Source organism: Myxocyprinus asiaticus, chromosome 23, assembly GCF_019703515.2.
Source record: "Myxocyprinus asiaticus isolate MX2 ecotype Aquarium Trade chromosome 23, UBuf_Myxa_2, whole genome shotgun sequence".
Lineage (NCBI taxonomy): Eukaryota > Metazoa > Chordata > Actinopteri > Cypriniformes > Catostomidae > Myxocyprinus > Myxocyprinus asiaticus.
Window position 1 is genome coordinate 4,441,511 of NC_059366.1, and position 12,680 is coordinate 4,454,190.

Sequence of the window (12,680 nt, forward strand, 5' to 3'; positions counted from 1 at the left end):
AGTTGTCCTAAGTGTCAAAAGCTGGATGTTTATATCATATAGCCACTGTTGGGAAGAACTCAAATGTGCAGAAGATGCTGGGAAACAAAATAATGTACAGTAGTTGGGGGATTTTCCTTAAGAAAAGTGGGCAGCTTCACATTTCAGGACAAAGCAGGGACTCATGAACAATTACACAAACAGTTATTACACTAACAGTTAATCATCGAAAAAGCAACACCATATTGAAGGGTTTGTTCTCATGCCAGGAGCCCTCGTGCGCAGTCTGTCTCATGAACGCGCACAGGAGATCAACGGTCGGTCAAGAGTTTCACTTAGTAATATATCAGATTTTGGTTTGTTTCTCACCAAACCTTATCGTATTCTTTCAGAACAAGACATGAGTCACATAATGTACAATAATTTGTTAGATTTGTTATTTGTTGTTTTTTTTTTTTTTTTCACAATTTCTCCCTTTGTGTTAAGAAAAAGAAAGAAAATCAAATGGAGTTATAACAACACAGGGGTGAGTAAACAATGACTGAATTTTCATTTTTGGGTGAACTAATCCTTTAAGAACCAAGGGAATGTAAACTTTTGAACAGGATCATTTGTTTAAATTCAGTTACCATTTTGTCTTGTATCTGTTGTCAAATAGCTTCTTCAAGGTAGTACTAAATACATTTTTATGATTCCTCTTATTTTTTTAAAAAAATGATAACACATGGACACAACAGGGTTTTAGGTGCACAAGCAGTGTGCAGAGTGCCCCGCATTGTGCCGTTTTCTGCAAATTAACTAGAGAATCATGTTTGTGTTAAATGGCCCTAATATTATCAGTGGGCTTTTCGAGTGTTTTCGGATGTAGCATTGCAGTCAAACAGTGAGATGGAACTTCTCAGCGTGTGCTAATTACTACTGTGTTGACTCATTATTTTCCCAAACCAGTTGGCTGATTCTGAAACCACTTTGAAGTTTGTTCAGCAGGATACTAATCATAATATATAAATATATGAAATGCAACAGAGGTGTTTTTCTTACATTTATATTGACAATTGTTTTTTCGTAGTTGTGAAGGTTAAAATAAGCTTAAAATGTTGATGTTGAGTTTACGGTTACAATTTGAATTCAGATTCATGAACAGATTCATTCGGACTCAGACTCAATTTGGACTCGACCTGTTATGGACTCAGTCTTGAGCCCGACTCGGTTCCTTTTGGACTCAGACTTGAGTCGGACTCAATTTTTTAAAGACTCATACATGACTAAGGTGGAATAGAACCCAACACTACTTCTTTCGGCTGCTCCCGTTAGGGGTCGCCACAACGGACCATCCCTGATCCACATATTTGACTTGGCACAGGTTTTACGCCAGATGACCTTCCTGATGCAACCCCCAGTGGCTGGGGGACTACTTGAACCCATTTTACTAAATAGTAGTAATATATTTCTGTCATGATTTCTTCAATTTCACGTGTTGAGCTTTTATTTTGAATCAAACATTTATTTTGACATAAAGTCTTTTCCCTGTGTTTTTGATTGTAGCTTCACATCTCAGAAGCGGTTGGTTATAGCAGTTGGCCCAGTGTGATTTTTAAAATACAAAATGCTGCGATTTTAATTACAGTATATAAATGTATAGTCTGCAGGTGCTGAGTGCCACAGTGAATGTGCGCTACATTTCTGCATTTTTGATTGTAGCTTAACATGCAGACTGTATATTTATTTATTTAAATTTCATCTTTTTGCATTTTAATAAATCACACTAGGACATATCACAATTTTAATTGGATTAATTGTCCATTTCAGTGTAAAACAAGTAAGAGAGCACATGCTTAAATATGGGTGTGAGCATTTGAAAGCAGCCGCTGTGAGTCAGACAGCTCAAGGGGACTGAATTGAGTTGGTGCTCGGTACCAGTACGTCAGATACACTTTATGTCATTGCATCTTTTTTATTTTAGTATCGACTTTGTACTGAAGTACTGATACTTTTGACACCCCTACGTCTGTGTGATCTATGTGTGCTATCAGGGAAGAAATGGCATTGATTTGACGGACCAGACAAGGCTTTCATAAAACAGCAAATAATACAAATGAAACTGTCAACTTTAAAAGTGAACTATGAACTTTCTCAAAGACGGGGGGGAGGAAGGTGTGTCCTTACGATGTCAGACAGGTTTAGTGCCTCTGGCCAGTGAGACGCACTTATTATTTGCATGTGAGAACTTGAATCTCCGCCCTCCATCAGCTTCTGAGAACTTTGTGTTTTCAGAAACATTCAGGTTTGTTCAGTGGAGAACCCCTTGACTTATGACAAACTTCGGCTGTACTGATTAAACAAGGGATAACAATGCTAAGAGACACAGCATGTTGATTTCTAAGTAAGTCCTGAAACTTTTGACATACACAAATGGCCCAGACTTTATTTTCATACTCTAGATTTAAAAAGTACTGCATTTTTTGGAAGTAGCCAAAGAAAATTGGAGAGAGTGAAAGGTGAGTTGCTTTGTCATACTTCCACTTAATTTAATCTTTATTTAGTTCATATACTAAACGGTAAGTTTCAGTGTGTGCAATGTCAGAGCTTCAAGTATTTTAACAGACTATTTCTGAGTAGGTATACAAATGATGTAGAAGTACTGCAAGGTATATGATGAAATAATACTTAGCCTAACATTAAAAGGATACTGAATTTTTAGAAGTAATCAAAGGAAATGCACAGATAGTTTACCAAAGATGTTTTTTTTTTTTTTTTTTGCTATACACTTACTTGTCAGTATTGTTTAATATATTGAAAGACAAGTTTCAGTTCTTAAGTACCATTTCAGATTGTTTGGCACTACATTACATGCACAGATTGTTCTTAGACTGTGAGATATCCACTTTTAAATTGCATGCCTTCTATTTATCTTGGTCTATACATGGATTTTAGTTGCAGTTTTATCTTTAGAATGTGCTGATGTTGTACGGTGTCTTTAAAGAGCTTAAGAACTAAACAGGCCTTAGGTTTATGTACATGTGACTGATTAAAAACAGAGAAAAGGTTTTTGTGTTTTTTGCTAAACACTCTGGAATAATTACAGACAGGGTGGAAATATTCTCACTTTTTTTTCTAAACAATTTCCTATATATATATATATATATATATATATATATATATATATATATATATATATTTTTTTTTTTTTTTTTCTTTCACATTCGCCATCTGAATAATGTGTGCACAAAGTGTCTATTGAAACATTTAAACCAGAATTGCTGATATAAATTCACAGTATAATGTAAATAACTGTTCCAAAATAGATATTCGAAATAAATTCTACAAGACCTAAACAAACTAATATGTGTAAGATATTGAAAATAATGTCATGGTACACTGTAAGAAATTTTAGAAATTTTAACAACAACAACAACAACAACAAAAGTGCTAAAAAATGCTGCAGTAAAAATCAGTTAATTTGGTTAAAAATTATACAAATAAAAAATAGTATATTTAAAAAGACAATAAAGACACTTTAAGAGTTATGTTTTAAATAAGTAAAAAAAATAAAAAAAATAAAACATATATATATATATATATATATATATATATATATATATATATATATATATATATATATATATATATATATATAAAATATTAAATCACCAAATTGCTATTACGAAATGACAAACATTGTTATTATTAGGGATGTGCCCGAAGCTGAATACCTTATTCAAAAAGGCAGAAATAATGACTTCAAAAGAATAACAAATCCATCGGAATAATAGAAAAAAAAATTATTGGAAGACTGATCATCCAATGAACACAGGTATTAAGTGGCTTATAGCTTTCATCAAACTGAAAAAATAAAAGAAAAGAAAAAATAAATAAAATGCAGTATTCAACAAATATTTTCATTTATTAATAATAAAATAAAATAAACCTTGCCATCCATTGCATGTTTATGAACACCATGAGAGAAACTCGTTCACAGTGGCTTGCATGTTCATGTGAGAACTTGCGTTGGTTTAACACCTTTAGAAGACTTGGAATGTGCCACACGAGTCACATAGACTACTTTTATGATACTTTGGGGTCATTTTAAGCTTTAAAGTGAGTCACTATCAACTACCACTGTTTTGACAAGATGGACCGGGATATTCGTTAACATTTCTCCTTTTGTGCTCCGCATAAGAATAAAAGTCATAGGAGTTTGAAATGAAATGAGGGTGAGTAAATCATGACAGAATTAATTTTTTTGCATGAACTATCTCTTTGAACACTGTGTGTTGTTTCTTAGGTGGGTGAGACTGTACAGTGTTTTGCCAAATAGGAATCCAGATTCCAGATGGACGTCATGATGGAATCGGACTTGTCTCTGCTGTCTTCTTGCAAGGAGGAGTTCAAGGCCGAGGATTATATACAACCGCATTACAAAGAGGCGTATCGGTTAGCCATTGATTGTCTAGTCAGTGGGGGAGAAGATTCTTATCAAAATTTCATCAAAAAGGAAGGCTTATGGGGCTTCCTATCAGAGGAGGAAATCCACCACATCACAGAGAGCGCCGTACAGCCACCCACCAGCAACCACTCAGAGGAAGTGGACTGTCCTCGGGATGACACTTCCTCCACGGGTACATACTGGCCCACTAACTCTGACACAGACCCTCCAAACCTGGACTTAGGCTGGCCAGAACCCTCGCACAGTAGACTCCAGACCAGCGTAGACCTGCTCTTCCATCCACCCCGCCAAAACAGCCCCACCATCAAGGAAGTGATCTGCAAACACATACGGGATGCCAGGCAGGTAATGTTGATGAAACAACATGGTGAGAAGGGTGTAAATAAACGCCTCTTTGAAACCAGTCTTTCTGCAGATCATGTGCATGAAAGTTTAGAAACACGTAGCTGCACAACAAGCAAATGCAACCTTGTCTTTCTAAGGTAAAAGCAGAAAGCAAATACCTTGTCTATCAACTGCAAATTATGATACCCAAATTATGTAATAATTTCTCATCATCATGTTGGATTTTTAAAGAATCTTTGCAGCTCTTTTACTGGTCACAAAACTCTGAAATCTCATTCACACTCACATTCAGAATCAAACATAGTCTGTTGGTGTGTCGCACTTCTGTTAACATATTTTATGCAAATTTTGGGATATTGCATAAAAAAACATAAACATTCGCTTTAGGTGGATACACTTTTATATTCAGAAAGAAGACATTTAAATTACATATTTTTTTAAAAGCCACAGTGGCTTCGAATTCCATTTTCATCTCTATTTTGCACCAATTTTGTTCTCTTAAAGGGTCACAACACCCCTGTTCCAACACAGTTGAGTTCTCACTACATTTTCAAAAGAAACAGCCAAAGAGGGCGTGATCAGCAGTGGAGAGGAGGGGACAAGGGGAGGGAACACAACAACTGGCTGATCCCATCACTCAGCTTTATTTCAATAATGCCGTTAACATCATCAACAATTCACACAATTACTCATAACAGAATGCATACATTTAGTATATCAGATATTATTTGCACCCTGGTTCAAATAATGGTATATGCTATTTACACCCCAGTGCAAATAGTGGTAGATATTATTTGCACCCATAGTTAAATACTAACATACAGTATAGGGGCATCATTGCAGTGTGTTTATTGTGTTTATTTAGAGTCCCACAGACACACTACATTAACCTCTACCCCTAAACCTAACATTACCTCACCTTAGAAAAAATAACCTTGGTTTTACTACAGTAACCATGGTACCATGGTATTTTTTGTAAATTTACAGTAACCACAAAATTAACCATGGTTACTATATTACCACCTGTAACAGCTAAAGGACTGGCAAGGAGGAGGCAGGAACCAGCTGAACAGTCAACGTAACTTTTAATGTAAAACTCAACATAAAACGTCTCAGTTACTGTCGTAACCTCCGTTCCCTGATGGAGGGAACGAGACGTTGTGTCGATATAGTGACACTAGGGGTTGCTCTTGAGAGCCTCAAACACCTCAGATCTTTGAGAAAAGACCAATTTGCATGCCACTCCCCTGGACATACGGGTATAAAAGGAGCTGGTTCGCAACCACTCATTCAGGTTTTGTGCTGAGGAGCCGAGACAGGGTCCCGGCCATTTCAGCGGGTTGTACAGTGTTGTGGCAGGGGGGACACAATGTCTCGTTCCCTCCATCAGGGAACGGAGGTTACGACAGTAACCGAGACATTCCCCTTCTGTCACTCACTCGAAGTTGTGTCGATGTAGTGACACAAGGGGTCCCTATACGAAACACCACATGCTGCCTGGAGGGGAGGTAACATGTGGCAAGCACGTCATGTGGGCTCAGAGCCGCACATCGAAGAGGCATGGTGGTAGGTCCTGCCTGAAAGGGGAGGAGCTCTACAAACATGGTGACTGGGACAGAGAGGGCTCTGTCGAAGGGAGATGCAGGTCTGCCAACAGGGAGACCGTACTGCGGAAAATACATCACAGGGGGTTACCGGAGTAACCGGCAACTGTGGAGCACCTACCTCAGTAAGGGCATATTAGCACACGTACTGGATCCAGCTGTGAATTCCTCCGCTGAATTCGCGAGCCACAGGGCTAGGAAGGAAAGACATCCAGGGTTCACGGGTTCATGAACTCGCATGTGAAAAGAAGCGCATATCTTCGCCTCTTTGGAGGGGAAAGGCGCTATACGCAAGCGATACATCCAGCCAGCTGTCCGTATTCCCGAACTTACCTGTTCATACCTGACAGAACACGGGATGAAACTGGCTCAACCGAGTGAAGCGGATGCCACTGAACCGGGGCTGGCGCCTGGCGAACTGAATCGTGTAGCCGAGTCGGATGGTCCTGGCCAACCACCGCGACGGGTTGAAAAGTGCTAGCCACGCGTCCAAGCTCCGGGCGAGGGGCACTAAGGGGATGATCGCGTTTAACGTACCTGTGGGTGGGGCCTTATGGCGGGAGGGAGCAGGGGATGCCAGGTCAAGGAGCCTCACTTCGTCTCAAACTCATGGCTGTGCTGAGGGGACCCTCGAAGCACTTACCTTGCTCCATGTACCCAGCGTTGGGGGGGTCGGCGACGGGGGAAGAGGGACTTTTTGACCGTCCTCGTAGTCCGTCACAACCACCTGGCCATGGGTGTGAGTATGGTGCGACCAGACGCGGGCCCCCCCCGCCTTTGCGGCGTCTAAGTCACAGGTGCTCAGTTCCCGGTTGCCGTGATAATGGCGGTTGTAAACATTGGCTATGTGACCCAGGGAGTGAGGAAACTGCTCTTTTGAGAATGTGGGTACCGCAGCCTGTTCAGGGTGCGGCGAACATAAAAGAAAAGGAAACCAAGGATTTACCTCCCGGCCCTCCACCGGGGGATGGAGTGGTCTGGATACCAGCTCCGGGTTTGCAGCAGACATCTCACTCCCTGAGTCGTCCGTCTCTGGGGCGCTTAGGAGCCTTCCGGGTCCTTGTGCCGGCCCGTGAGGTGGGGGGGCGTCAGCTTCCTGCGGGGGGCTCTACACTGGGGCCGAGAATTGGGCTTGGGCTGAGGCGGAGCCGCCTGGGCTTTTGCCACCACAGGGGGATGCCCTCGGCGAGCAGACAGGATACGGGATCTTGAGCCGCACCGGGGCAAGATGTGTTGTATAGCCTCCGTCTGCTTCCTCACCACCGAGAACAGCTGGGCGAAGTCCTCGACGGTGTCCTTGAAAGCGAACCTTGTCCGCATCCCTCATCTCGACCAGATTCAGCCACAGGTGGCGTCCCTGGACCATGAGGGTGCACATCACCTGCTCGAGTGCTCGCGCCGTGACATTCGTCGCCCGGAGGGCAAGGTTGGTCGCCGAGCGCAGCTCCTGCATCACATCGGGATCAGGACTACCCATGTGCAGTTCCTTTAGTGCCTTGGCCTGGTGTACTTGCAGGAGGGCCATGACATGCTTTGGCCGTCAGAGACGACGTCGTCCTACAGGCCTTGGAAGGGAGTGCCGTGTGATCCCGCCAGGTGGGTTGCACCACAACCACCTTATCCACCTGAGGGACCTCCATATACCCGTGGGCCTCCCCGCCATCGAGGGTAGTGAGAGCGGATGAGCTGGGAGGTTGGTTTCGGGCAGAAAAATTTCCTTTTTTTCATCAGCTCATCGTGCACTTCCAGGATGAAAGGGACCGGGGGGGGGGGGGCGTGGCTGTGAGCGTCGCCCCGAACCCAGGAACCAATCATCTAGTCACGAGGGCTCAGGGGAGGGTGGAAGGTTCCACTCCAACCCGACACACTTGGCAGCCAGGGCAAGCATGGTGGTCATCTCGCCATCAGCCTCAGACTGGGTGGGCCAACCCTAAGGTGGTAGCCCAGTTGAGTCCTCGGCATCTGACATCGCCAGTATGCTCTCCGATGCAGCAATCGGGCACTCATCCCACTCCGGAGCTCCAAAAGGGACACTAAGCTGGCCCTGGGGTGAGCTGGTCTCCTCTTGGAACTCGCCGGGGGCAAACGAGCACGCTGGGGAATGGGTGGTCCGCGGGGATTTACCCGGCAGAGCCGCGCCCATTGAAGCCCCCAAATCGCCTCCAGCACCAGCCGGGCTGGCCTCGTACCTGGAGGTAAAAGGCGATGCGCAGGGGGCGGCTAGAGTGGCTTTCCCCCGGAAGAAGGAAAGCCGTGACTGCAACATTACCATGGTCATATTCTCGCAATGAGAACATGAACCATCCGCGAAGGCTGCCTCAGTGTGATCGCTGCCCAGACACGTGAGGGAGCGCCCGTGGCCGTCGGAAGCAGAGAGATTGCGACCGCATCCAGGAATCACACAAAGACAGAAAGGCATCTTTATAAAGACGTGTCTTTAAAAAGACGTTCAACGTCAATGTGTGTACTCTAATAGAGAAAATATACTCTTTAGCAGGAATATACACTCTTTTAGCGCAGTCGAAGCACCCAGGGGCGAAATCTGCACTCGTCATGCAGAAGGAGAGAAAGCCGCTGGAAATGCGCCATATATCTAAAAGCATACACTTCTTAAGACGTGAATGGCACAGCAGTAGTATTCAGCTCGCTGATAGTACAACCGCTTGGCTCCGAAGAAAACATCTGAATGAGTGATTGCAAGCCAGCTCCTTTTATACGCGTATGTCCGGGGAAGTGGCATGCAAATTCCACTCTGCAATTCTCATTGACCTTTTCTCAAAGATCTGAGGTGTTCTGGGCTCTCAAGAGTGACCCCTAGTGTCACTACATCGACACAACGTCAAGTGAGTGACAGAAGGGGAACAAACATAAACACACACCTGCAGCGCGGCCGCGTGCGTCTCTCTCTCTCTCCCAAACTGGCGTCTCCGGCCCCCCTTTATCTCGCTTTCCCGCTAATCATCCGATTCAGCGCCGATTCAGCTGTTTTGAAAGATCACAATACATTAAACAGAATCACACTGCTCATTTTATATCTGTAATTTAATGTGCAAATAAATGCCAAGCCATGTACAGTGTATTGAAAATATATGAATGTTTTTTTACATTTTAATACATTTTGAGACTTATTCCAAGACATTGATTCACAAATATAAGTGCTTAGATCTGTTAACACACTCGCATTATGGATGGATGGATGGATGGATGGATAGCGTTTGTGTCTGGGACAATCAATGTAAACCTCATCTCAAACAAGCCCCATTCAAAGAAAGAAAGAAAGAAAGAAAGAAAGAAAAATAAAGAAACATTTCCTAGTGTGAATTTTTCAATGGAAAAAACATCTTTGGAGAGTTTGGAACAACATGATGATTACAAGTTTTAAACTCTTAATTCTATGAAAGCTCAGACTTGACAGTCGTGACGTCATATATATATATATATATATATATATATATATATATAAATAAATGTAAAAAAAAAAAAAAAAAAAAAACTTTATATATATGGTAGCGGCCTCAACAGTTAAAGGTAGTTTAAATATATTTCTGTTTGATAAGTCACCGCTGCCGAGCATGTGATTAATAAAACCTTTAAAAGTGTTTGTAAGGTGAGTAGAGTGCAGTAGTAGGATTCTGGTAGTAAAAGTCACATTAATTTTTTCCATTGAGAGTGATGATAAATTTGTGATAATGTACAGTATGAAACTGTTAAACAGACCTATCAGCTCTGAAGTTGATAAATTATGATTCTGTAGAAGCCTCAAATCAATGCGATTTCAACTTCATGATTCAATTACATCATAAGCAATACTTCATGGGATGTGTGTTTCATTCACTTAAAATGTACCTTTGTTTTATGACCTTCAAACACTCATTTGCTTCTAATCAATGTGTGTATGTTGTGATTCATCTCAAAGCTGGTTGGTTTGGTTCATGGCTTCTCTTTACTGAAGAATTTAATTAATATGTAAAAAACCAAGGCCACTAAAAATGTTGCACTCTATTACTCAAGGTAAATTGAAACAATGCCTGTGAGTCAAGGTACTAGTTAATCGTAAACTGTGTAGGTGGCTATAACAACTGGGAATAACAGGACATACACTACCGGTCAAAAGATTTGAAACACTCATTCATTCTTTATTTATTAAATTTTTCTTCACATTTTAGAATAATAGTAAAGTCATCAAAACTATGGAATAACATAAATGGAACTATTGGAATTATGTTGTGACTAAACAAAATCCAAAATAAATCAAAACTGTGTTATATTTTAGCATCTTCAAAGTAGTCACCATTTGCCTAGAATTTGCAGACATGTACTCTTGACATTTTCTCAACCAACTTCTTGAGGTATCACCCTGGGATGCTTTTTAAACAGTATTGAAGGAGTTCCCATCTATATTGGGCACTGATTTGCTGCTTTTCTTTATTATTTGGTCCAAGTCATCCATTTCAAAAACCTTTTTTTTAAATACAATTTTAGTTTTATAATGAAATAAATTAATATGTTGGCACAATTATAGTATTGTCTACAAAACGTCCTGGTTACTTTCGTAACCTCCGTTCCCTGATGGAAGGAACGAGATGTTGTGTCGATGTAGTGACACTAGGGGTCACTCTTGTGAGCCCCAAACACCTCTGCTTTTTTGAAAAAAGGCCAATGAGAATTGGCGAGTGGAATTTGCATGCCACTCCCCCAGACATACGGGTATAAAAGGAGCTGGTATGCAACCACTCATTTAGGTTTTATGCTGAGGAGCCGAGACCAGGTCCCGGCCATTTCAGCGGGTAGTTCAGCGTTGTGGCAAGAGGGACACAACATCTCTTCCCTCCATCAGGGAACGGAGGTTACGAAAGTAACCAGGACGTTCCCTATCTGTCACTCACTCGACGTTGTGTCGATGTAATGACACTAGGGGTCCCTATACATAACTCCACAACTAGCTGAACTGTGTTGCGTGAACTGGCGGTGTGTTACAGGCAGACTGCTGTGTGCCTTGTAGCCAACGCACCAGGCCGTCACGTAACCTCCCCCAACGCTCTTATGAGCATCGAACAGTCCATCAGGAACAAGTCGACTGCCCAACTATAGGGACAGGCTAGCCCAGCCGAGGCGCTGGACACAGCAACACCAAGGCTGGGTCTGCCTCCTCATGCCTTCGTAGTGCACCATCTGCGGACACAAGTGCACCACGAGCGCCTTGTCCACCTGGGGGATCCCCGAATACACCCTGGCCGCTCCGCCATCGAGGGTAGCGAGAGTGGCGGAGCTGAAAGACCAGGACTGGGCAATAAAAGTTGCCTCCCACGATCTTGTCAGTTCCTCATGTACTTCCGGGAAGAAAGGAAGGGGGGCAGGGCATGGCCGTGGTCAGCGCCCCATGCCCAGGAACCGATTGTCGAGCTGCGAGGGTTCAGGGGAGAGTGGAGGGTTCCAATCTAGCCCGATGCTCGCAGCCGCCCGGGAAAGCACGTCCGTCATTTCTGTGTCATCGCGAGGCTGGGCAACCGTTCCCGAAGGAGGAATCTGAGCCGAAGCCTCTGCGTCAGACTGGACGAGCTCTGATGCTGCGCTCAATAACTCATCGTCTTCCGGAGCTCCGAACAAGATGTCGAACTCGCGCTGAGACGAGCCGTCTTTCTCGTGTGAGAGCCCGATCGGTGCAAGCGAGCGTGCTGGGGAATGGGAGGTCTGTGGGGGGATACCCAGTGGAGGTGGTCCCATTTATGTCCCCAAATCACCCCCAGTGCTAACCGACGCAGCCTCAAACCCGTAGGTAGAAGGACCTGTGCGGTGAGCGGCTGGGGTGGCTTGCTTTCGTGAGACCACAACGTTGCCATGGTCATGTTCTCGCAATGAGGACATGACTCATCTATGAACGATGTCTCCACATGGGCAGTGCCCAGACACGTAAGACAGCGATCGTGGCCGTCGGAAGCGGAGCGATAACTACCACAACCAGGAATAACACACAAACGGAAAGGCATCTTTAAAAAGACGTGTCTTTAAAAAGACGTTCCGTGTGTGCCACTCTTTCAGAAAGAAAATATAGTCTTTTAGAATATACTCTTTTAAATGTTCTGCTGAAGCCCCCAGGGGCATTCTCTGCAAACCACAGATGCAGAGGGGGAGAAGCCGCTGAAATGCACCATAAGATCCAGCAGAGAGAGGTGGATGAACTCGGCGGATGAATTCAGCTCAATGAATAGAACCGCTCGGCTCCGAAGAGAAAATCTGAATGAGTTGTTGCATACCAGCTCCTTTTATACCCGTATGTCCGGGGGAGTGGCATGCAAATTCCACTC

At 43.3% G+C, this 12,680-nt stretch overlaps 1 protein-coding gene across 2 annotated transcripts in view; it reads left to right on the forward strand.

The window, feature by feature from the left end:
* The first annotated feature begins 2,277 nt into the window (after positions 1–2,277).
* The window catches only part of LOC127413607 (protein FAM83B-like), a 32,774-nt gene continuing 22,371 nt past the window's right edge, over positions 2,278–12,680 (forward strand). The window contains exons 1-2 of one of the 2 annotated variants that reach the window (XM_051650881.1): positions 2,278–2,362; positions 4,265–4,771. In XM_051650881.1, coding sequence (XP_051506841.1) covers positions 4,313–4,771 — 459 coding nt within the window. In that variant the 5' untranslated portion in view covers positions 2,278–2,362; positions 4,265–4,312. Of the gene's footprint in view, positions 2,478–4,264; positions 4,772–12,680 lie in introns of both variants that reach the window. The other variant, XM_051650880.1, reaches the window with a different exon arrangement.